This window comes from Megascapheus bottae, chromosome 29, assembly GCF_031878675.1.
Source record: "Megascapheus bottae isolate mThoBot1 chromosome 29, mThoBot2.hap1, whole genome shotgun sequence".
Classification (NCBI taxonomy): Eukaryota; Metazoa; Chordata; class Mammalia; order Rodentia; family Geomyidae; genus Megascapheus; species Megascapheus bottae.
In genome coordinates this window covers 10,364,854-10,390,652 of record NC_143537.1, presented here as the reverse complement: position 1 = coordinate 10,390,652, position 25,799 = coordinate 10,364,854, and the positions used below count along the sequence as shown (strand labels likewise).

The 25,799-nt window shown below is 42.4% G+C and overlaps 2 protein-coding genes and 1 long non-coding RNA gene across 5 annotated transcripts in view; all 3 read left to right on the top strand.

Annotated features, from left to right (window-relative positions):
- LOC150044707 (ral guanine nucleotide dissociation stimulator-like) overlaps positions 1 to 25,799 on the top strand; it is a 358,565-nt gene that overhangs the window by 145,428 nt on the left and 187,338 nt on the right. The window lies entirely within an intron of this gene.
- On the top strand, positions 1,231 to 19,657 carry LOC150044714 (sperm motility kinase 3A-like). Of its 3 annotated transcripts, none has more exons than XM_090320848.1 (2): positions 1,231 to 3,077; positions 18,772 to 19,657. In XM_090320848.1, exon 1 carries the CDS (start codon positions 1,359 to 1,361, stop codon positions 2,787 to 2,789), a length of 1,431 nt encoding a protein of 476 aa, XP_090176974.1. In that variant the 5' UTR covers positions 1,231 to 1,358; the 3' UTR covers positions 2,790 to 3,077; positions 18,772 to 19,657. The 3 variants fall into 3 exon arrangements, with proteins under 3 accessions (XP_090176974.1, XP_090176976.1, XP_090176975.1); XM_090320850.1 differs by lacking the exon at positions 18,772 to 19,657 and adding an exon at positions 18,455 to 18,686 and having other exon boundaries at positions 1,231 to 2,930; XM_090320849.1 differs by lacking the exon at positions 18,772 to 19,657 and adding an exon at positions 18,455 to 18,686.
- On the top strand, positions 19,662 to 22,595 carry LOC150044713 (uncharacterized). The gene is made up of 3 exons (XR_016533042.1): positions 19,662 to 19,721; positions 21,304 to 21,447; positions 22,222 to 22,595. It is a non-coding gene; the product is annotated as an uncharacterized LOC150044713 (long non-coding RNA).

Genomic DNA, 25,799 nt, shown 5'->3' with positions numbered 1-25,799 from the left:
TGGACTAGCTGGTACCAGTCTAGACTTTCTATCATAACTGAAAAAGTAGAAGTTATGGGGAAAATAAATATATGTCTGTAAATGTATATCTAATACAAATATGTCAATGGATATATGTTTAGTATATTCACATGTATAATGTGAATATATGTATAATATGTAGTATATATGTATAATGTATAACATGCAATGTGAATTATGTGTATGATTCTATAAACACAGAGATGATTAATATATGCTTTGTGGAAGTAATATAAGGAGAGAAAAAAAATACATGGTATTGGAAGGAATAATGACCAAAACCTTCCCAATTTTGATTTAAAACATGAACTCTTTTATCCAGGAATTTAGTAGCTCACCAAAATTCATGTAGGATAACGTCAGTGGTCCACACTAACACACATTCTGATTAAAGAATGAAAGACAGAGAACTGCCCAAACCACAGACACAACCCATCACCAACAAGTGATCTTCAATGATATTATGACCAATTTCTCATTTGAAAGTAGAACAGCTATAATAGAGAGCAAGTGCAAGAAATTTAAAATGCTAAACTAAAGGGTCATATATAAAAGACAACACTTCTGAAATTAAAAATGATTTTCTTCAAAAATGAGAGATGAACTCCATGTGAATGGCTCAGGCCTAAAATCCTAGCTTCTCAGGATGGTGAGTTGCGAGGATTGTAATTCAAAATCAGCCTAGCCCTGGTCCCCGAGGAGCAAGTTGTAGGACACAGCTATCCTTGGAAAGGATTGTCTTTGTGTCTTGTCATTGCTGAAAAATGACATAGCATACAGTGCCATCAAGAATGGAAGCTACTGGCTAGTGTCTTTATGGAAGCAATTCATAAAATGCAGGAGTTCTCTGGAAGGCCAGAAGACATTGACTCCAGTCTTAGTAGTTTCAGATATGCAACTATGAAAATGACTATAACAACCTCCTGCCCACCTGGAGTCCTTAGCAAAAGTTGTTAAAGGCCTAAGAGATAGAGTGTCAATAGTGCCAGGCTCTGATTGGTTCACTTTTTCTCTGATGTCACTGGTTTTGACTTTGATTGGTCCATTTATTCCATGATGTTACTAGGCCTGGCTGTGATTGGTCCGTTGTGATAAGCCCCATAGGTTATATAAGAAGCCACTATGCTCCGATCTTTGTCAGTTAACAGTGCTGGGAGCTCTTGTTGGTGACCCACTGGACTGACTAACTGAAAGATACTGTCGATGTTTTTTTTGTTTGGGGAAAGTTGTTGGAGTTTCGATATTTCTTTTTGTTGTCTGTTTTCGTTTCTGGGTTTCCTCCTATTTTATTTAGTGACTTTGTAGGTAGATTTGCTACTGGCCATTGTAGCTGAAGGATGCCAGAATACAAAGCATCCTCAAGCTCCTTGAAAGGGGAGATCATTGAACAATACCAGATGAAAGAGCTCATTGACAGAGGTGGCTATGGAGAAGTGAAGCTAGCCCATCACCGCCTCACAGGCACAGAGGTGGCAGTTAAAATACTCCAGAAGGAAGAGATCTCCAGGTATCGGATAAGTAATGAGGTGGACATTTTTAAGAGTGTACAGCACAAACATATCATCAGGTTGTACCAGGTGATAGAGAAGGAAGAGCACGTGTATCTCATCATGGAACTGGCCCCGAGGGGAAACCTCCTGGGGATGATCAGAAAATCTCAGCGCCTGTATGAAGATGAAGCCAGGAGACTCTTCAAACAAATTGTAAGTGCTACTCTCTACCTCCATCAGAATAGAATTGCGCACCGAGACCTTAAGCCCAACAACATCCTGTTGGATGCCCAAGGCAACATCAAGGTCAGTGACTTTGGTCTGAGCATCCGATTCACCCCGGGGCAGTTGATGACGAATGTATGTGGTGCTGTGCTATTCCGTCCCCCTGAAATGTTCCTGGGAGAAAGATATGATGCCTGCAAGGTGGATGTCTGGAGCTTAGGCGTCCTTCTATATTTTATTACAACGGGAAAATTCCCCTTTGAGGGGAGGGATGCGATCCAGGTACGGTCACTAGTCCTGAAGACCAAGTATGTTGTTCCATATTACCTGTCAGCAAAAGGACAAACTGTAATATCGCAACTGTTAACTGCGGACCCAAAGCAGAGGCCTAATACTGAACAGATAATGGAGCACCTGTGGCTCAAACCAGTTGAGGAATGTTCCTTATGCCCTGATGAGCCACTACCCAACAAGCTTGACCCCTTCATTCTTAAAGTAATGTGTGACATGGGGTACCACATCTATGAGATCCAGAGATCTATTCGGGACAGAACATTCAATGAGGCCATGGGAACATACCTTTTGATTAAAGAAAACTTAAAACAGACTGCCAGCAGTGTCTACATAAAAAGAATGCCTACACCTGTGACACCATGCCCGAGTCCTGCAGACCTTTCCACATTACCTCTCCGTAGAGGGAAGGTGGCCAGTTTACCTGCTGGGCTTAACACTTATGCCTTGTCATGTAAATTTCCATTGCTTTTTGATGACAAGCAGTGCTCTCTGAAGAGAAGTCTAAGTGCCACTCTGCCTGCCATTAACCTGTGCTACCTGCAGAGGAACCCCAAGCCCAGCACAGTCTCAGACCAGGATTCTACGGTTTCCCTTGGCTGCTCTTGTTTCTTAAGCAGCAGTGAAAGATTACCCTCTGGGAAGCCACAAGATAGTTCCATAAACACTGAGTCCAATAAGCAGCGGGGCTGGAGGAGGGTGGCTGGCCTGCTTGCCACCACTTTTTTCAGGATATGTTTCTGTTTGCGGCCCCAAAATTAATGTGCACCGCTTAGAAACAAAGTTGTTTCAGAGAACAGTTGGAAGTCATGGGACTCAGGGCTTCTTGGAGACTTTCATTGGGGATGCCAGATCAGAGAGGCAGAGACATGAACACAAAGAGCTGGCTAAAGGAGTCCTGCAGTAAGTTCATACAGCCCTGTGCCCAGTGTGCCCTTCAGAGGCCTCAGTCTAGCACTGCCAGGTAGTGTTCCAAGTGCTGTAGGATTCACTGGGCGATAGTCCAACTAAAGGACAGCTGACGCTGAGCTGGCTTCCCAGAGATAAAAGGTAAGCAGAAAAGTGGCCTGAAACTGCCTGTACCTTCTGAGCTGGGGATTCCAACTTGAACCCTTACTTATGACGCCACTTCACTTAACAATCCCATGTCATTTTCTTCAGTCCCCAAGCATATGGACAATGGGTTTAGTAAAGTGTCTCATTACTCTAAATCTTGGCATCAAGGGGCCTAGGATGGGTCTTAGTATTACTGAAAGCAGTGGTGTAACACTTAAAGAATTACTTTCTGGTCATGGATTTCCCTTCGTAGACTACCAGTCTTGGGAGTTTGCAGCCCACTTAGCACTTAAGAAAAGAAGAATGGCAGGAGAAATATTTGGATTTTGAGGTTTATTTCCTGGTTCTTTATCAGTAACAAGAGATAAGAACTGAAAGGAGTCTCTACTGGAATGGGACAGATTTGCTGATGTGGATGTAAACAGCTCCTAGAGGAATCTGTGTAGGAAATTGATACTGTGTGTTCTCCACACAGGCAACAGTGGGTGGCTCTGACTGCTCCTCCTTCCTACATAGCTAAAAAATGGAGACCCTGCTCACTGGAGGAAAATGCCCTTCCCTTGGGGCAGCCTCATAATAAGACCAAAATTGAATTTGAGGAGGAGATCAGGCAAGATAGGGATGGATAGCAAGATAACTATCTTACAGCCAACTGCTGTATAGAGGACTGGGCTGGGAAGATCTAGAGAAATGGGTGGAGAGCCCTGAAAAATATCAGAGACCATAGCAATTGAGATCTGGAAGGCCCTGTGATTGGGATGTGAAAGATTTTCAGGTAGTATACTCCACGAAGAATTGAAGAAGGGAGCCATGCATTGAGTTCAGAATGTTGTGTGTCCAGCAGTGCCCTCACTCCAGCACACCACAGAGCTGTGTCAACTGCCCTAGGACTTCCCAGGAGGGATTCCATACAAGGGGCGTTAGTACTTTATTAATCAAATTGAATGCACAGTTATTAAAAGAGATAACTTTTGGTGAATTGCACCAGAGTTGTACACATGCAAAGCAAGTTTACTCATACTTGAACTGCACCCTGCTCTTTAAAAATATAGTTTAGGGGGCCAGGAGTTTGGCCTAGTGGTTAAAGTGCTTGCCTAGCATGCATGAAGACCCGGGTTCAATTCCTCGGTACCACATACATAGAAAAAAGACAGAAGTGGTGCTGAGGCTCAAGTGGTAGAGTTCTAGCCTTGAGAAAGTCCAAGGACAGTGCTCAGGCCCTGAGCTCAAGCCCAGGACTGGCAATAAATAAATAAATAAATAAATAAATAAATAAAAATATAGTTTAGGTGGGGAGTTTGGCCTAGTGGTTAAAGTGCTTGCCTAGCATGCATGAAGACCCGGGTTCGATTCCTTGGTACCACATACATAGAAAAAAACCGGAAGTGGTGCTGAGGCTCAAGTGGTAGAGCTCTAGCCTTGAGAAAGTCCAAGGACAGTGCTCAGGCCCTGAGCTCAAGCCCAGGACTGGAAAAAAAATATAGTTTAATTTACTTTATTCTAATCATTACAATTTTTTTTTGTGGGTCACGGTGCTTGAAGTCTGCTTGGGCATGAAGTCTGCTTGGGCACTGTCCCTGAGCTCTTCAGCTCCAGGCTACCACCGTACCCCTGGCCCTGGGTGTTGTCCCTGAGCTCTTCAGCCCACTTTGCCCCACTTCCTGTTTTCTAGAGATTAACTGAAGATAAGAATCTCAGGTCCTTTGTGCCCTGGCTGGCTTTGAACCTTGATCCTCAGATCTCAGCCTCCTGCATAGCTAGGATTGCAGGTGTGAGCCACATCTCCCAGCTCATTATAATTCTTTATGTAGCCAAGGACATCTAAACTTCATAATTCTACTTCCTACTCTCTCAAGGGTTGGGATTATAGGTGTGTACCTGCATATGAGCCATCATTCTAATATCTGAAGTTTCCCTTAAGTTTTAGTACTTTTACAATATTTTATCCCTTGGCGGTACTGAGGTTTTGATTCAGAGCCTAGTGCCTAGCAGGCAAGTAATATACCACTTGACCACTTCCCCATCCCTTGCTCCTCTTTCTATGTTAGAGAAATTCTTCTTTTTAATTGCTTCATTTAGCCTCAGACTGTCCTTCTTGTGTATTTTCCTGTTGGGAAGTTGGCACCTGCCCTGGAAAGCTTAAAAACTTGTTTTATTTACATTTATATTTATTTTTTATAAGTATATTTTTCTTATTATTATGAAGAAGGTATTCAGAGAGGTTATAACAATGTAAGTCAGGTAAAGCGTCAAAACTTCATTTTGGAAAGATAAAACATATATTCATTAATACTTATTCCAAGAGAAAAAAATGGTTATCAGATAAAAGTGTTTGGAGGCTGGGCTGGTAGCATACACTATTGTTCTCACTTTGCCTCTGGCCAGAGCTTCATAGTTTCAGGACTGCATTAGTGAAATAAAAACAAAAATGATCCGTTACAGCTCTGATGTGGAAGAACTGGAATGCTCTTGCACAGATATTGACCATTCGTACATTTCTAGTGCTGATGGAAAGTGTTAGAGCTGTTCTTACAGAATCTGACACATTCTCCCAACATATGACCCAGCACTTCCTTTGCTCCTTACATACCCAAAGAACTGAAAACCAACACTGACACTCTTGAGTACCAGTGATAACATCAGCAATGTGCACAATGCGCATGAATCATAAAGAAAAGTATATTAGATGACTAGGTTTATAAAATATGAGGTATGTATATAATAGGTTATGACATCCACAAAGAGCTAGAACTCATAAATCCTCTGTCATGGATAGACACACAAAAGCAGTGTACTGTTTATGTGAAATGTATTAAACAATTTCATGAAAGAAAAACACAGATTTAAAGTTTCTGAGTGAGGCACCAGTGGCTCATACCTGTTATCCTAGGTACTCAGGAGGCTGAGAACTGAGGATCATGAGGTAGTGATCTGAGAATTTTGTTTTTCAGCTTCATGAGCCTATTATCTCCAATATACAACCCTCAAAAAAACAACAAACAGGAGTGGTGTTCTGGCCCAAATGGTAGAGTGCTTGCCTTGCGCAAAGGAAGCCCAGAAACAGTTCCTAGACCCAGAGTTCAAACCCTAGGACTGGCATAGAATCATTTCTGGGAAGATTGTATGGGTTCAGATGTTATTAAAAGGAAAGTTGGAAAATAGGATAATTGTTGCAAATCAGTGTGGATATGATTAATTTTATACCTGCCTGACAAGCATGAGGCCCTGACTGAGTTCAACCCCCTAACACACCCAAAAAAATGTGGCTAAATCTTCCCTGTCACCCACCTTGAATGGTAGTGCTCTCCTACTGTTTGGGTTGTGTTCCTCAAATAAGATGGAAAATGCTGGATGCTTCTAATCTCCATGGTGGTGCTTTTACTAGAGTCCATGATTGGAACATCAGCTGTTGAGTTTCAAAGGAAACATTGTATGCTATATTGAGAACAATGCATGCAGTTCCAACTCAGGAGGCAAAAGCAGGCATATCCCTGCATAGTCAAGACTGCGTGGGGAGATCCTGTCTCAATCCCATGCTGGGGACTGAAACTGGAGGGGCAAACGGTGCCAGCAATTAATAGTGGGAGATGAATTTCAGATCACACAAGGGCAGGGAAGAGTTATGAATGGGATCTGTTGCAGGTCCCCTTCAATGTGGAGACCTGCAATTCTCCAACCCCTGAGCAGGTATCATGGAAATAACTAGTAATCAAATCTGTGTCAGAACAACCACTCCCAGAACAGTCAGATAGCAGGAACGTTCACGGTCCCACCAGCAGCACGCCTCAACCTCAGGCGCTAAGACAGGAGTGAAGTACTGCTACAACACTGGTAAGTACAGTTTAAGCACTTTCTTTTTTAGGTTTGGTCATGGGGCTTAAACTCTGGGCATGGGCATTGTCCCTGCGCTCTTCAGCTCAAGACTGGCACTCTACCATTTGAGCCAGTGGCACTTCTGGTTTTCTAGTGGTTAATTGGAGATGAGTCTCTCAGACTTTTGTATTTCGGTTAGATTTGAACTCTGATCCTCAGATCTCAGCCTGTTAAGTAGGTAGGATTACAGGCATGAGCCACCAGTGCTTGGCTTAAGCACTTTTTATTGTTATATTATTACCACAAGAACCCTATATATTCTTTATTCCTTACATAAGCTAAGATGTTGGGACCTCAGGTAATTTGACTTCCTAATTGACAGCTATGAGCTCCTTCTCTAGGGTCCTGAAGGCACTGAATAAAGGACTAGCAGCTAGCAGCCAGTTGGACTGCTCTGGTGCTAGCAGTAGCTGCTGCCAATGCCCCGTGCACTCTTAGAGGAGCTACATGACAACTGCAGAGGCTTGCTTCCAAACAAGGAAGCCAGCTCCTGAAGGTTCTGCTTCAGCTATCAGCTTGCAGGAGACATTTTGCCATCAACATCCTCAGTGAACTTTAGGTTATTTGGCCCTGCAAGCACAGTCCTTCATTTTAAGAAGCGACTGATGTATGGCCTGGGAGCGCGGCCTGTCAGTAGAGTGTTTCTGGAGTTGATTCCTTGGTACCACATACACAGAAATAGCCTGAAGTGGTGCTGTGGCTCAAGTGGTAGACTACTAGTCTTGAGAAACTCAAAGCACAGTGCCCACGCCCTGACTTCAAGGCCCAGGACTGGCAAAAAAAAGAGAAGAGACTGCCATCTTCCTTTTGTGTGGTATAAGCTGGCTGTACAGCTGAACGTGGAAGCCAGCTAGGAGCTCGTCTGAAGTGCTGTCCCTGGTGTCCAGGCACATGACATGCTTCTCTCAAGGGGTCTTTGTGTTGAACCTACTTTTGATTTTCCTCATTCGTACTGCAAGTAAGCAAGTAAGAGGAAGCAAAGAGACAAGCAGTGGCAAAAGCAAAAACAGTGACTGGGGTCGCCAGAACTTTGCAGCAGGCACAGAGCTGACAGTTGCTGATCAGTGCTGGCAGCAGGAACAGCACTGGAGGTGACACCACCTGACCATCCAGAGTTGTAGTGGTCACAGTGATCAAGGTAAAAATACCAACAAGAAATGGTGAAGACAACGTGGGACTGTAGAGATAAACAAGATGGGCCAGAGAGCTGAGGCTAAAGAAAAGCCTGAGAAGCCAGAAAAAAGAACTTCCTGGATCTGGGTGCTGGTGGTTCTCAGGCCTAGAATTAAAGGCCCAAACCAGCAAGAAGAAAGAGGAGAGAGAGGGGGCGGGGAGAGAGAGAAAGAGGGTAGGAGGGAGAGAGAGAGAGAAGAGGGGCTAGGAGTTTGGCCTAGTGGTAGAGTGCTCGCCTAGCATTCACAGGACCTGCTTGGATTCCTTGGTACCAGATACATAAAGCCAAAGTGATGCTTTAGCTCAAGTGGTGAGCTTGAGAAAGCCCAAGGTCAGTGCTCAGGCCCTTAGTTCAAGCCCCAGGACTGGCAAAAAGAAAGAAAAAGGCAGAAAGATAGAACCAAAAATGAAAGAGAAAAACAGGAAGGAAGGAAGGAAGGGATGAGGGACGGACGGGGCTGGGGTGGGGAGAAAGTTAAGGATGTGCAGTACAATGCTATCTGCCAAGTACTGTTAATACCTGAGATGTAAGAAGTGTAAAGATGTTTGTTCCAAGACAGGCACAGTGACTCATGCCTATAATCCTAGCTACTCAGGAGGCTGAGATCTCAGGATCACAGTTCAAAGCCAGCCCAGGCACTAAAGAATTTGAGCCTCTTATCTCCAGTTATCCTCTAGAAAATGGGGCTGTGGCTCAAGGTTATTGCACTAGCCTTGACCAGAAGAGCTCAGGGGCAGTGCCCAGGCAGAGAATTCAAGCCCCATGACCCACAATTAAAAAACAAAAAACAAAAACACCCACAGGTGAATGACCTCCAAAAAAAAAACAGGAAAAAATAATCCCTCCAAATCATTTATATGGGATTATTTTTTCCTGTCTTTTACTTGGAGGACATTCATCTGTTTTTGTTTTTGTTTTTTTCCTGTGAGACGTCAGTTGGGATGGACCATCATCCTGTGACCCATCCTGTACAGTCTTGGGAAGACTGATAGGCTGTGCACTATTTGACGTTTTCTTATTCCCCTTGTGGTATGTACCCAGTGATCAGAGGAGTATTTGGGGGCTCAGCCAATGGTCATCAGTCTTGGAGTATATGCTCACAGGAGGGGATGCACAGAATGAAAGACCTTCCCCAATAGTAATTTAGGCTGATTTCATTCTCTGTCTCTTTGTTTCTCCGTCTCTCCTGCCAGGGCCTTGAAACATAATCCTCAGATTACAACCTCCTTAGTACTGAGTAGAACATGTGTTAGCCACCAGTGACTCATTTAAAATTCTGTCATGGGCTCATTCTTTTTCCACCCTTTTCAGGCCCTGGGCACTGTACCTGAGATTTTGTTGCTCAGCTAAGCTACTTGAGCCACAGCACAACTTCCAGCATTTTTTTTTAAATTGGTGGCTGCTTGGAGGTAAGTGTATTGTGCAAAACTTAGGACAACTCAGGAGCTGAAATCTAGAGATGGAGGTCTGAAGCCAGCCTGGTCAGCAAAGTCCATGATAACTCTTTATCTCCAAGTATCCCCCAGAAAGCTGGGAGTGGCAGAGTTCCAGCCTAGAGCAGTATAGACAAATTCAAGCCTGTTAGGATTGGAACATAGAGAAAAATGGCCACCTGTCTGCGTGTCTGCTCTTTATATGTTATCCCTGGACTTTAGTCTCCTGAATAGCTAGGATTACAAGCATGAACCAACAGCCCCAAACTTATTTTCAAATGCACAATTGGCCATTTCTTCTTTTCTTATACACTCATTTTTGCTTTTGGTTGACTTTGGGTTGAATCGTGGGCCGGGACCTATTTCTTGGGTTTTTTCCCTCACTAAACGTTATTGCTTTAAAAGTCCAATAACAAGTCACTTCCAGCTTTGCCTGGGTAGTTGGATATAAGAGTTTCACATGCTTCTGCCAGACATGTTTGAACCATGATCTTCACATTTCAGCCTCCTGAGTAGCCATGATTACACACAGGAAACAACCACCCATGGCTCATTTTGAAACTTTCTCTCATTGTCCCATCTTTTTAAATTTGTGCTCTTTTTTTACCTATTAATTTATTTTTGTAAATAGGTGTACTTTCTGTGTCTTCAACTCACATCCCAGAGCATTCGCTTCAAGGCTAGCACTCTTTCACATGTGCCGCAGAGGACAACTTGCTGCTTATTTTGGGTGGCAAATTAGACATAAGTCTCATGGACTCTCCTGCTGTGGCTGGCCTTGGTCTATAATACTCAGATTTCATCCTACTGAGTAGTTGATAGAGCAGGTACCAGTCACTGGCTCATCCATCCTCTTCTGTCGTCCTCTCCTTCATTTTTCTGTGCTTACTATGGGTCTTGAACTTAGGCCTACCACCATTGGACTGGGTGCTCTCTGATCAAATGTTTGCCAAGTTCTGTCACTTGGGCCATAGTTCAACTTCCAGCTTTTGTGGGGGGAAGAGGGGAGAGTAAATTGGGGATAAGAGCCTCAACCAAGTCCAGCATGACTCGGGAGGCTGAAATCTGAGGATGATGGTTCAAAGCCAGACTGGGTAGGAAGACTTAACTCCAAAGCCAGTGGAAAGCTGGGAGTGGTAGAGCGCTATCCTTGGATACAATTTCAAGCTGCAGGATGGCACAGACACACACACACACACACACACATGCACGTGTGCAAACATAGCCACAAATACAAGTTCTTATCGACTTTCTTGCTTGGGCTGGCTTTGAACTGTGATTCTCACATTTCAACCTCTCTATTTCTACCCTTCTTTGCTTTCTTATTTGCAATTTCTAACTTTTAGTGGTCCTAGGCTTTGACCTGTGACTCTGAAGGCTGTTCCTCAGCTTTTTCACTCAGGGCTGGTGTTATACCACCTCATCCCTGAGATGATGCACCTTCATGCCCAGGCTGACTTCACAATTCTCAATTCTCTGAGGTCGACCTCTTGTGGATTGAACACATGACCAATGACCCTTGGCTGATTTTACAACTAACATATGCTTTCTTCCACATTGATTTGTTTCCTTTTTCCCTTTTGTGCATAGATGGGGCTACAGATAGGGGCTTTGTCTTTTGGTAAACCATTCATGCTCTATTACATGAGGCACACAACCAATTTTGACTGTGTGTGTGTGTGTGTTTGGTTACTTAAAGAGTCTCCTGGACTCTCCCTTCTGGGCTGGCCTTGAGTCATAATCTTCAGATTTTAGCCTCCTGAGTAGATAATAGCACATGTGTGAGCCATGAGTGATTGATTCATTTAATTTCTGTCACATGCTCATTCTCCTTCTACCCTTCTTTCATGTATTTATTCTGCTTGTGTACTTGTCCTCTGACAGTGCCTCAGATCCTGGACACTGTCCTGACATTTTTTTTCTTCACTTGAGCCAACCGTGATCCTCAGGTTTCATCCTAGTAAATAGCTGGGATAACCTGTGTGAGCCACCCATGCTTGATTCAATGAAACATCTGTCAGTGGCTCTTCCTTCTCTTTTTCTTCCCTTTTTCTTCTTTGTGCTGGTTTTGGAGCTTGAACTCAAGGCCTGTGTGCTATCCTGGAAATTCTTTGCCTAGTTCTGCCACTTGATCTGCAACTTAACTTCCAAGCTTTTGTTTTTGTTTAGTGATTTGTGGATAACTGGAGATAAGAGTCTCATGCAAAGTCCAGCCTGACAAAGGAGGCTGAAACCTGAAGGATAAGCTCTCAGGCAGGAAAGTCCATGAAACTCTTCTCTCTGGTTTACATTGAAAGACTGGAAGGGGTTGAACTCTATCCTTGAACAAAACAGCACAAGTACAAGCCATGGGATCACACACACACACACACACATCATACACAAACAAAATCTTATGGACTTTCTTGCTTGTGCTGACTTTTAATCATGAGCCTCAGGATTCGCCAATCCCACTCTTCTTTGTATTTTAAAAAAGTTTTAGTGGGGTTTCAGCTTGACCTCTGTTTCTGGTGGCTGTTTCTTAGCTTTTCCATTCAACTGGTGCTTTACTACCTAAGCCACAGCTCCATTTCCAACTTTGTGCTGGGTAGTTGCAGATAATAGACTCATACTTTCCTGTACAGAGTGACTTCTCATAGCAGTCAGCCTCTTGTGTAGCTAGGATTACACATCTTTAGCTCATTTTATAACTTTAATCTGTGCTTCCATCCACCTTTTTTTGTTTACATTGTTAGCTTTGTTTTCTTCTGTTTTGTTACCTGTGTGTGCTGGTCTTGATGTTACAAATGGAGGCTCAGGTTGTGTCCCAGAGCTTTTTGTTCAATACTATCCTCTATTACAGGAGACACAATTTTTGTGTGTCTCTGACTTTTTTGTGCATGGATAGAAGTCTCATGCACTTTCCTGCCTGGACTAACCTTGAAACATTGATCCTCAGATTTCAACCTCCTGAGTAGCTAGTATTACATGTGTGAGCCACTAGTGATTGATTCATTGAAAATTGTGTCACAGGCTCATTCTTCTTGCAAACTTCTTTTCTTTTTTGTATTTTATTCTGTTTGTATGTGTACTGGTGTCGGGTTTGTACTCAGACCTTGGGTACTGTCCCAGAGAATACCACTTGATCCACAGCCCAATTACCAACTCTTCTTTTTGGTGGTTAATTGGATACAAGAGTGTCACGCAGAGCCTGGAAACACTCAGGATGCATAACTGTGAGGATGTTTCCTTCTTCCCTTTTTTTCCCATGTATATGCTGTTCCTGGGGCTACAAAATGGGGTTTTGTCTTTTGGTAAACTATCCATGCTCTATTATATGAGACACACCACCTCTTCTGGCTTTGTGTATATGCGTGGTTAATTAAAGGTAAGAGTCTCCTGGATATTCCTTCTTGGGCTGGCCTGGAACCATGGTCTTCAGATTCCTGCCTCCACAGCAGCTAGTAGAACATGTGTGAGCCACGAGTGACTGACTCTTTCAAAATCTGTCATATGCTCCTCCTCCTTCCATCCTTTTCATGTGTTTATTCTGTTTGTGTGCTGGCCCACAGGTTTGAAGTCAAACCCTGGGCACTGACCCTGAGATTTTTTTTTCTCTGTTCTTCCACTTTAGCCACAGCTCAATTTCCAACTGTGATCTTCAGATTTCATCTAAATAAATAGCTGGGATAACCTGTGTGAGCCACCAATGTTTGATTCAATTACACCTCTGTCAGTGGCCCTTCCCTCTCTTTTTCTACCCATCTTTTCTTTTCTTTTGTTTCTTGTGCATGGATACTGGGGCTTGAACTCAAGCCTGATTGCTGTCCTAGAAATAGTTTGCCCAGTTCTGCCACTTGAGCTACAGCTTAACCTCCAGGGTTTGTTGTTGTTTTTCTTCTTTTGGTTGTTAACTGGAGATAAGAGTCTCCTTCAATGTTCAGCATAATTCAGGAAGCTGAAACCTGAGGATCACAATTCCAAACCAGCCCAGGCAGGAAAGTCCATGAGACTCTTTTCTCCAATTAACAACTGAAAAACATGCAATGATAGCACAAGTTCAAGCTGCTGGATGGCTCAAACATGCACGCACATGCACACACACACACACACACACACAAATATGCTCCCCTCACCTCACCACAAGATACACAAAGACATTCTTATGGACTTTCTTGCTTGGGATTCCTTTGAACTGTCATCCTCAGATTTCAGCCTCTCTTCTACTCTCTTATTTATTTAATTATTTGAAATTGTTCATGGTGCTGTGGCTTGACCTTTGTTTCTGGGGCCTGTTTCTTAGCTTTTACATTCAACTGATGCTTTACCACCTTAGCCAAAGATTCATTTCCAGCTTTGTGCTTAGTAGTTTAAGAGTCTCATATACTTTATTGCCCAGATCGAATCCTCACAGCAATCCTCAGATGTCAGCATTTTTGTAGTTGACTTTAATATGCGCTTCCTTCCACCTTCTCTTGTTTATATTTTTTTTTGTTTTATTTTGTCTTCTTGCATTGTTTTGTTTTGTTGCATGTGTGTGCTGGTCCTGGAGTTACAACATGTGAGGCTCAGGTGCTGTCCCAGATTCTTTTCATCAAGATCATACTCTATTTCATGAGACACAAACTTCTGGCTTTTTATGTGCATGGTTAAATAGAAAAGTTTCGTAAACTTACTTGCCTGAACTGACCTCAAATTTCAGCCTCCTGAGAAGCTTGTATTATATCTGTGAACCACCACTGATGGATTCATTTAAGACTATGTCATGGTCTCATTCTTCTAACTTTTTTCATGTATTTTATTCTGTTTATGTGTGTGTTTGTCCCAGGGTTTGAACTCTGGTCTTGGGCACTATCCCTGAGATTTTTTTCTTCAGGTCTACTACTTCAGCCACAGCTGAATTACCAGCTCTTTTCTTTCTTTTTGGTGGTTAATTGGATATGATTGTGTCATGCAACACATGTCAACACTCAGAAGGCTGAACTCTGAAGGAGGGTTTTTTTGTTGTTATTGTTTGTTTGTTTTGATTTTACCAAATAGCATATTATTTTCCTGTTTCTCTCTCCCAAAATTTGTCTTCCAAAAAGAAGAAATGAGATTTCCTTTCCTGGCTTGCTCTTACCAACGCCTCCCCCACCCCAACAGTCCAGCACCTTCCTCTTCATTCCCTCCCATTTCCTGCTCTAGGGATTGAGGTTTGAAGTCCAGATGGACAGGAACATCCATGATGATACATTTATCTGCAATTAGCCACCAAAAGCTGAAGAGTATTGGAGCTTTAACCTTGAGGAAAACATTGCACCAGGACACCCCCCCACACCTAATGCAGTTCTTTCCATCTTTGTCTTGCCTTTAAATGTTATCCTCATACTTCACCATCTTGAGTAGCTATGTTTATAAGCATGAGGCACCAGCTCCAGGCCTATTTTTTTTTAATGTCAGTCCTGGGGCTTGAACAGACTGCCTGGGAACTCTCCTTGGGATTTCTCAAGGCTAGTGCTCTACCACAGAAGCCACAGCACCATTTCTGGATTTTTCTGTGTATATGGTACTGAGGAGTCAAATGCAGGCCCTCATTCACCCCAGCCTCCTTGAGTCTATTCTCTTTACTCATTAACACACTTGGAGTGATTGACAGCAGGTTTTACAGATCTTCTTTATGTCTGAGGAGTGGGATAAAAGCAGCATGCCACAATCCCATTTCCAGAGACTGAAACCAATGTGATGTCTACCCTTGGAAAAAGCCAGCCAACTCATCTTTACCTTTAAATGGACAGACCCAGAAAACAGCTTCTCTGGCCAGCTAACCTGAGCAAGGCTTCTGTAAGGTTTGAAGAACTCTCCAGCTCTCTTGGACAAAGCTCCTAGTCAAGACTTTTTGCACTGACCATCCAGAAGTAACTTAAATCTTGATGAACTTCTACTGACAGCCTCAGGCAAGGAGGTTTATGAGGAGGCTACCTGAGACTTGCTCAAAAAGCTGCAGCATTTGATCTACAAGGTACCAGCTAAGAAAGCACAACTTTGCATACCAGGCTACTTATCTGGCTGGGCTAGGAATTGAAGGAGGGACAGAGAACCCTGTCCAAAAGGAGAATTGATACCGCCCCCTTCAAGCAGGATTTGCTGAAGTAGCTAAGCCTTTGTTTTCGACTACAGCTAGGGAGATACACTCCTAAATTGGGGAGGAGCAACAACAGGCCTTTGACTCATTAAAGCAGCCCTGATATTGGTGCCAGCCTTGGCCCTTCCCATTTTGCAACAGCCTTTCCAGCTTTCCGTCCCTGAGCAAAGGGGAAAAGCTAGAGGGGTACTGGCTTAGGACTTGGGTCCCCAAAGAACTGCCTCTAGGCCATAAGTAGAGGCACCTCTCTCCAGAAAGCAGAACTGATTAGCCTAAAGCTGAAAGGTGGGAAAAGGAAAGACTGTAAACTTGCACATGGATCGCAGGCTTGCTTTTGCTAACCTCTTGTCCATGAGGATCACAGATCAAAGCCATCCTTGGCATTTAAAACCCTAAGACTCTTATCTTCATTTACTTTCTAGAAAATGGAAAGTGGGGCTGTGGCTCAGGGTATGGTGCTAACCTTGAGCTGAAAAGCTCAGGGACAATGCCCAGGCCCAGGGGTAAGGCAGTAGCCTTGGACTGAAGAGCTCCAGGACAGCACCTAGGCCCAGAGTTCATGACCCATGACCAAAACAAAAGAGCTGAAGTACAAACCGTTAAAGCAATGATTTGTAAAAATAGGCTAAAACTCTAGGTTTCTGGCTAGGGGGAAGGTCAATGCCGTGTGTTAACTGGAAGATACAGAAGATGAGAATCTTTGCCTATCAACCCAACAATGGAAGAACCAGTCATTTAAAACAAAACAAAAGAGAAACAACAACAATAACCAAAACACCCAAAGAGAACAAATGAGGCAGGATAGAGAAAAAGTAAGAGGAGACAAGAGAATGACAGTTGGCATGATTCTTCATATTTGTGGAAGCCTTGACCCACTATAGCTTTGATCTGGCCTATTGTCTTCTATCAAAGATTTGATTATTTACAAAGAAGGAGTTGGGATATAATAACCCAGCAGGCTTAGCGGGGAAGTGTTTGTTTTAAAATGCTCAACCAGCTTGACCACGTGTGTGTGGTTTCAACCTTGTGGATATTGACTGGGCAGAAGGTGATGGCATCTGGTGACTACCACCTGCGTGTGGTGTTTACCTGTAAAAGCTCAGCCCCACTGAGGGTCAGAGCTGCTCTCAGCCTGAAGAGGTAGCGTAGCTACTCCACTTCTATTAAACTGACCCCTAGCTTTGTTCACTTGAGTGCTGGAGACCCTTTCTGGGGGGTTCAGCGCCTCCCAAAATGGCTGAGTTATTGCACCTCAGGGAGCTGGTGTCATTGGGGGGATGCCCGGTTTTGAAGTAAGTGGGTCCCACTCCTTGTGTGCTTGAGTTCTCTGGTGTCCCCATGGATGTTGGCCACCGCTTTCCTAGGGTCTGTGAGTCACAGGCAGATTCTTCCCGGGTCACTAAAGCAGGGAGGTGGTGTGTTGGTGATGAGCATTCCCACCTCTGGGCAGATGCCCTTGACATCACTGGCTGGGTGACAAACTGGCCTATTAAAACCCTGCATGATTCTGCTCCCCAAACATCCCCTGGGACACTTCCTGAGATTGGGGAGCTGCCTACAGCTTGGATACTGTTAGGAATGTGGTCTGGTGGTAGCATGCTTGCCTAGCCTACACAAATCCCTGCATTGGATTTCTCAGTACCATATCCACAGAAAATTCTGGAAGTGGTACTGTGGCTCAAGTGATGGAATACTAGCCTTGAGCACAGAGAGGCTCAGGGACAATGTCCAGGATCTGAGTTCAAGACCCAGGGCTGGCAAAAAAAAAATGGTTCACATATGGCTGTGTGCCACCATTGAAAGCATACAAGCTAGTTCTTTTTAGTATATGCACAGAGCACAACAGTCAATCTTAGAATGTTTTCACTGCCCCCTGACAATCCCTATAGTGATTAACATAGTTTCTCATACCCCGCACAGTCCTTTCAAAACTCCTTCCAGCCTTGGGTGCCCAATAATCTACTGTTTTTCTGTGTTCACGGGCCTGTTGGGGATATTTTTTTCTTTTTTGTTCTTTTCCATTTCTTTTTTTTTTTTTTTGCCAATCATGGGGCCTGGACACATTTTGCTCAAGGCTAGTTCTCTGCCACTTGAGCCATGGCATCAATTCCAGCTTTTTCTGTGTATGTGATGCTGAGGAATCAAACCCAGGGCTTTGTGAAATTGAGGTGAGCACTTTACCATTAGGATAAGCTCCTGGCTTGTTTGGGATATTTCTTAGCCCCAGAATAATATCAAGAGTCTTGTTTTTCACCAACCCTGGGGTCTGAACTCAGGTAGTTTGTTTTGTTTTTGCTGCTTATATGGTACTGAGGAATCAGACCCAGGACTTCATGCATGCTAAGCATTCACTCTATTACTAAGCTGCATTCCCAGCCACATCGCCTTTTTTGGTGGACTTCTGCATATCATGTTTGCCAGACCCATCTACATAATACCATGTGAAAATACTGGCTCCTTTGTAAGAACTAAATATTCTATTTGTGCTTTTTTTAAATGCAGAAACATCTCCTTGTGGATTACACTCTCCAAGAGTCACATTCTTGGTACCCCAAGAAGCCAGTCAATCCTCATGCCTCTTGGTGTTTCATGTCTGCAGTCAAAGCTCCGAGCAGTGCTCTGATTCTGTAGAGCTCAGAAACAGATATCAATGGAATGAAAGGAATGCTTTTTCAAATGTTCCAGAAGCAGACTGAGTCCTCACTAACGGTCACAAATCCCATGTGGAAAATAGCTCACTGGCTTTTTACTTGAGTTCATTTGTCTTTTGTATGGATTTCTTTCACAGAAAGAATTTCCCAAGTTTTCCTCAGAGCAAGATGATATGAAGTGAAGTGGTGATGCTATTCTCTTCCTAGTGGTTAATTGAAGATGAGAGTCTCAAAGTCTTGAGTGCTGGGACTGGCTTTGAACCTCGATCCTCAGATTTCAGACTCCTGAGCAGCTAGGATTACAGGCATGAGCAACCATGCCCAGCTCTTCCTCTCTTTTCTGTGCCTGTCCTAGGGCTTGGACTCGAGGCCTGGCATCTATTCTTTTGGTTTTTGCTCAAAGTTAGCATTCTACCACGCAAGTCACAGTTCTGCTTCTGGCTTTTTGTTGTAGTTAATTGGAGATGAACGTATCACAGCACCAACCTGACTGTAAGAAGATGACAAGGAATGCTGGCATCTGAGCACCCAAGAATCTGCAGTGCATCATGGGGCTGGACCATGATGTGTGTTCATCCGTCGATCCAGTCCACCCTCTCCCTGGATGGCCGGGTCTACAGTTTTCAGGACTGGATATACCATCATTTGGAGCTGGCCCCTGGCCTCCCATCTGGAGCTCAGTCACATGTGAAACTTTGATCTGACTTCTGTGCCCTTTGCCAACTACAAGATGCCTCTTTACCTTGAGATAAGTAGCTGAGAATCCCCAGAAGTACAAACTAAACTTACAGCGACTAGTTCTGGTTGCATGGTAGAATAAGCTGGAAAGTTTGAGAAATTTTGGGCTTCTGGATCCTCTGTTGAAACTATTGATTTAACTCCCTGGGTATTGTATGCTGACATGTGTGTTTTTAAAAAGCTAAACTTGTGGTTTCCCCCTACCACCAAACATGCCTGTGCCATTCTTCAAGCCCCATGGTTCTGAGGTATGAACTAGTGAGTGCATTCTAAACAAAACATGTAGATTGTCAAACCCTTTGATAGATTGCTGGCCAACTGGGAATAGGAATCTCACCCTCTGCTTTTACAATTTAGGAATAGCATGGATTGTGTTGCCACCTTATTTATCAATGCTTTAGTGCAAAAATGAGGCATTCATTCTAACTAAGCAAACTTAATAACTTCTAGTTCACAGATCACATACTGTGAACCATTAGTAACTTCAAGTACCAAGTGTCTCTTGCTAGGGACTTCATGTATTAGTTGACAATGTCTTAAGTGCTCACTGACTTTCTTTTCAATTCTAGGAGTGATGATTTTGAAGTTTCCCTTTCTGAAAAGAGGAACTATTAAGAGCAGCCTTGGATGATACTCTATTGGCCCAGGAATCAGCAAACACAGCTGGTATCCAATTGTTTTGTTTAAGTCTTTGGGACCCTGTTGTTTGTCCTAGGAAAGTTCCAGGCTTCTCTTTGTAGACACAGAAGGTGCAGAAAGTAACTTCTAAGCCTGATATTGTCAGGAGCTATTTACCTTGTGCTATTCTGAGATGGGATTTTACTTTATAGGCAATATGTCCTTGAACTTACTCTGCTTTGTTTCAGCTTCCTAAGTAATGAAATTACAGGCATGCCCCACCATGTCAAGCTATCATGGGTCATTTGAAGTAGAAAATATGTGCTATTTCTACTAATACAATTGTGAAAAGACCAAATGACTTACAGCCACTGAATTTCAGATCCAATTAACTACAGAAGCACCTTTTGTTGAAGAGGAAGTTACTTGTGTCACTGAGCTTTACCTACTCACATAGAAATGTGATGGGAGCTGGGTGCCCATGGCTCACACCTGTCTTCTCAGCTCCTCAGGAGGCTCAGATCTGCAGAAACAATCCCCATGAAACTCACACTCCCATTAACCATTCAAAAATGGAAGTAGAGCGGCCCGAGTCTGGCCTAGTGGTAGAGTGTTTGCCTAGTGTACACAAGACCCTGAGTACCACGTACTTTGAAAAAGCCAGAAGTGTTGCTGAGGCTCAAGTGGTAGAGCTCTAGCCTTGTGAAAGTCCAAGGACAGTGCTCAGGCCCTGAGCTTAAGCCCAAGACTGGCAAAAAAAAATGGAAGTAGAGTTGTGGCTCAAGTGGTAGAATTCTGGCTTTGAACACAGAGACATTTGGGGACAGCACCCAGGTACTGAGTTCAAGCCACACAACTGACAAAAAGAAAGAAAGAAAAAAAGAAAGAAAGGTGATTGGAGAGAAAAAAATTGTATTTCCCATTTCCTGGGTTTGTTATGGGTATTGATACATAGAATTTATTGAACATTTCGTATTGAAAAGAAATAGGGATTTCTCCTTGACAGCAAACAATTTGTGATGCTGCAGAGCAGGCACTGGATATCCTCTAGTTCAGTGTGGAATTGAATGTAAATTTTGTCATGCATATTAGAAGAACAGGTCCAGAGCCATAGTGATGAGCCAGATATTCTTCTGAAAAGTGGATTCATGAGGTAGGTTTAGTTTCCCACATGTGAGCTTGCCATTCTGATTCCTGTCAGGAAATCTCTAAGGCTCAGAAAAGAATTCAAACTCTGTTAAACTATACTTTTTCCATTTAGATTTTTATCAAAGGGAAATTAATCCAGACAATGGTGGTTTGTGCCTATAATCTTCATTTAGAAGTAGACTCAGATGTAAGGTTCATGACTCCAGGCCAGGCCAGGCCAAGCAGCAAATTACCTGAGACTTGTCTCCAGTTAAGCACTGATATATGCAGATGTAGAGATATGGCTTCAGCGGCAGAGTATCATCCCTAAAGAAAAAAGCCGAGGGAGAGCAGGAGGCCCTCAGTTCAATCCAGAGTCCTGACACAAAACAGTGACACAATAAGATTTTTTTTTTACAACTGAGCAAGCAGAGCCTTGCTCATCAATAAGTGATTCCAGATTGCTTGTGAGAGAGCTAATGCTATTGTTCTTCCTTCACAGAGGTGACCTGCTGCTGTAATGGAAATAGAGTGTTTGTAGCACATCCGGAGAAAGACAGAATCATTCCAGAATTGTGTACAGTTTATGTCCTTGCAATCAGAAGATGACCATCAGCTGCTACTTTCTACATCAATGGCTAGAGATGTAAGACGTGGTTTGTTTCAGCGAGCTTCATAGAACAGTGATTTCTAATTTGAGTGAAACTACAAGGGGTCAGTCATTCTCTCCCTTTGCTGTTTCAGAATTCCGTCCTATTACTGATCAGTAGTAAAAATATCAAGCATAGGGCTTAGAGTTTGGTCCAGTAGTAAGAGTGCTTGCCTAGCGTGCATGAAGACCCAGGTTCGATTCCTCGGTAACACAAACATAGCAAAAAAACAGAAGTGGTACTGTGGCTCAAGTGGTAGAATTCTAGCCTTGGAGAAAGCCCAAGGATAGTTCTCACACCCTCAGTTCACTCCTCTTGACTGGGAAAAAAATGTCAGGCATGTATAGGAAAGTGAATCTTCTCTGAGTATAATTTATAATATACTCTGCATTTTAGCCAACAGCCATTTAATTTTTATTTTTCTGTTTGTGTTGAGGCTAACATCCTTGTTCCGTTTTTGAATGAAACCACCAGTGCTATACTAGAGTGAAAAATCAGTTGACAGGATGAAAAGGCTAGGTACTCATTGCTCAAGTATACAACACTGAATTTACTGCTCCTCCTTGGAAATAAATGTGCTCCAAGATGCCTTTGAGTTTTCATTTGCTCCTCTCTTTTTAATACTAAAAGATGTTTCTTCCAATACCTACTGTGTTACACATGATCTTCACCCACTCTTTGATCCCATACATTTTGAATAGTGATGTATTTTTCCTATTTTTCTGCTTTGATTTTATATTTAACCTACCCCTATCCTTGAATCATTTCAGGTCAGAAGTTGGGACATGGCCACCCTGACTTCCCTTGGTGGGTTTTCAGACAGCCTGGCTTTCTCTCCTGTGTATAGGCCGTTTCACCATAGGAGATGAGGACAACAAGATCTCTGTATGGAATACACTCTCCATAAAAAACAACTATGATGTCAAATCTTTTTGACAAGTGTCATATCCAAAATTATGTGTCATATCCAAGAATACCTTCTTTTAAGCTTTTGTATTTTTTCAAATACTTAATCACCTTTTTAAAAAGTTTATCTGCTTTCTTAACTCTGGGAAATAAAAAAAATGTTTTTTGGTGAAATTTGAATCTAGGAAATAAAAAGCACTCATTGTCCCCAAAATCAACATGTAAAAATTATTAAAACTTTGCTCATGTGTTTTAAATTATTCAAACTTGGTTCCTGTGTTTTGTTAGTAATTAGAGCCAAGCATGGTAGCTCTCACATGTAGTCCTAGTTATTTCAGTTACTGAGAAGTCAAGGACTGTATCTCATGCCTGTAATCCTAGTGACTCAGGAGGAGGCTGAGATCTGAGGATCGTGGTTCAAAGCCAGCCATGGCACTAAAGACCAAGAGACTCTTATCTCCAATTAATCACTACAAAAGGGAAAGTGGGGCTGTGTGTCAAGGGGTAGGGTGGTAGCCGTGAGATGAGGAGCCCAGGGACAACACCCAGGCCCAGGAGTAGAGTGGTAGTCTTGAGCTGCAGAGCTCAGGGACAATGCCCAGACCCAGAGTTCAAGCTCCATGACCCACAAAAAAGAGAAAGCTACTGAGAAACTGAGGATTAGGGAAAATGTTCACAATACTCTATCTTAATAAGTGAACCCAGTGTGTTGTGCTTTTTATCTCAGCTACTTAGGGTATAAAGAATGTGGCCCAAGATGACATGATCATAAACATAAACCCTAGTATAATAAGTAAAAAAGAGCAGGGTGTGCAGCTCAGCTGGTAGAGCACCTACCTAGCATAATTGATGCCTTGAGTTTAAGCACTAGGATAGAGTGGGGGGTAGAGTATTGGGAGAACAGAAGAAATTGAAGAATTATATCACATTCTGGAATTATGTGAAGTATTAATGGGGTTGCACATGTTTTATATGAAAAGAGAATGATGATTTACCAACCGCAAATTATAAAATATGGAATTCAGATTAAAATATATGTATAACTTGTTTTTCTATAAAATTATATGCCTGTTTAGTTTAAAGCAGTTAATGATTTCAAAACAAATAATATAAGACTGATTAGAAATGTATCATTGCTTTCTCATTTTTTTCTGCTACATTCCCCAGTAATAAATTTCAAAGAACTGTTTTTGACCATATTCATTATTCATTACTTTAATCTTTCATCCTGAGTCTGTAGTCTTTTGTGCACACCGTTTATGCTTGAGATGTTATTTTTTTACCTTCCCCTGGGGCTTGAACTCAGCTCCTGGGTACTGTCACTGAGCTCTTTTGCTCAAAACTAACACACTACCACTTTGAGCCACTGTGCCACTTCTGGTTTTTGAGTGCTTCACAAGAGGTAAGAGTCTCATAGTATCTTTTCTGCCTCAGCTGGCTTTGAACCATAATCCTACAGGTGTAAACCACCAGCATTTGGCTGAACTCATTTACTTTAACTGTTAGGTCTATATAACCTCAGCCCACAAATTCCTACAAAGTGATGTGGAAAATTGGCTTTAAGTAAACATCACCATCTGAGGATATTGAGATCACAAGTAACTTCAATGTTCTTTTTAATTTGGGGGAATCATATGTGGGGCTTGACCTTAGGGCCAGGAGGCTGTTAGCTTTTGTGCTCAAGGATAGCAGTCTACCACTCTGAGCCACCTTGCCACTACTGGTTTACTGGTGGTTTATTAGAGATAATAGTCTCATGGAATTTCTTACCCAGACTGTCTTTGAACCTTGATCATCAGACCTCAGATTCCTGAGTTGCTAGGATTACAACACCAATAGTTGAAGAGGCATGTACAGTGTACATCTTTTGTTCCTTTGTGGACTATCAGACAAATGTGAGTATGTGGTTTTATTTCTGGTTCTTCTAATCTGTCCCATTGATCTTTGGGTCTATTTTTGTGCCAGTACCAACGTGTTTGTGTTACTATGGCTCTGTAGCACATGCATTATTTCCATGTGTACTGTGAAGCAGTGAGCACTTGACAGTGATACTTGTCATTTGTATGGCGGCATGTCCAGTCCCATACATAGCACTCAGTAACACCTCCTGCCCTTTATCTTAGATGATACTATTTCCATTTATTGTATCATCCTAAAATTAAATGCTTAAGACTCATAGGGTCCTTCAGAGAGTACTTCATAAGAAGTATCATTATGAGAGGTGATAGTTCCATGAATATAACTTTGCCAGACCTTTCAAGGAGAAAGATGTTGAGTAAAAGAAAGAGAATTAACAGGCCTCAGTGTAGACTAATGTGTGTGCCTGTGTCTGAGACTTTAGTAGAAAAACAAGTATAAAAATGTATAAGGATAGAAAAAATTATCAGTACATATATAAAGGAAACGTATTTACTGAGTTACAGGATAGCTGTGTATCTTAACCCAAGTGCTATCAGAAAAGAACTCAAAATATACATTGAAAGTAGCAATCACAGAAAATGTAAAATTGTTTTTATTATTACCATTATTATAATTATTAAGTTTTTTTGAGAATATTCTGGTATATAGTACTGCATCCTTTAACCCAATAGCCTGTTGCCTCTAGCTTCTAGAATTATACATTATACCTAGAAAATATTTCTAATAACTTAGGAATCCTAAGTAAACAAAGTTTATAAAGTCCATACTAACATAGTAGTGGACAGTGAAGGGCAAATGCAGCATTTTATTTACCAAACAATAGCTTGCACCTTCCAGACCTGTGAGTTGAACCTCTCATGCCCTTGACAGATCCTATTTTGCTTTTTAATTTTTTTTTTCTGTGGGCACGGAGCTTGAATTCTGTGCCTGGCCTCTTTCCTGAGCTCTTCAGCTCAAGCCTACCTGCATAACCCCACTTTCCATTTTCTACTCATTAACTGAAGATAAGAGTCTTGAGTTTTTTCGTGCTTGGGCTGGCTTTGAACCAGGATCCTCAGATCTCAGCCTCAGGAGTAGCTAGGATCACAGGCTTGACCCACCACATCTGGCCCTATTTTACTTTTATAACCATGTTTATATATGTTGTGTTGCATACTTAAGTGTTTTTGCTCAAGGTTACTTCTCTATGACTTTCATCAAAGATCTAATTTTCACTTTATGGTGGATAATTGGAGTGAAGATTGTCATGAACTTTTCAAAAGCAGTCTTGGAGGCCTGTGAAGTAGTGTGGCAGGACGGCTTGGAGGAGGGTGGACGGAGGACCCTGTGTCTACTGAACCACCAAGAAAGGAATATATTGGGCTTATTCATTTATAGATATATGAAGCATTTTTAAATTATTGTATTTATTAATATTTGTTGGTGCTGATCCTGTGCCTTGAATTCAGGACCTGTTTTTTGCCCCTGAGTTTGATGGTCAAAGTGGTCAAAGTCAGCAATCTATCACTTGAGCTACAGCTCC

Bases quoted from the DNA above. Each gene is read 5' to 3' on its own strand.
- LOC150044714 (XM_090320848.1), top strand. From the start codon at position 1,359: ATGCCAGAATACAAAGCATCCTCAAGCTCCTTGAAAGGGGAGATCATT.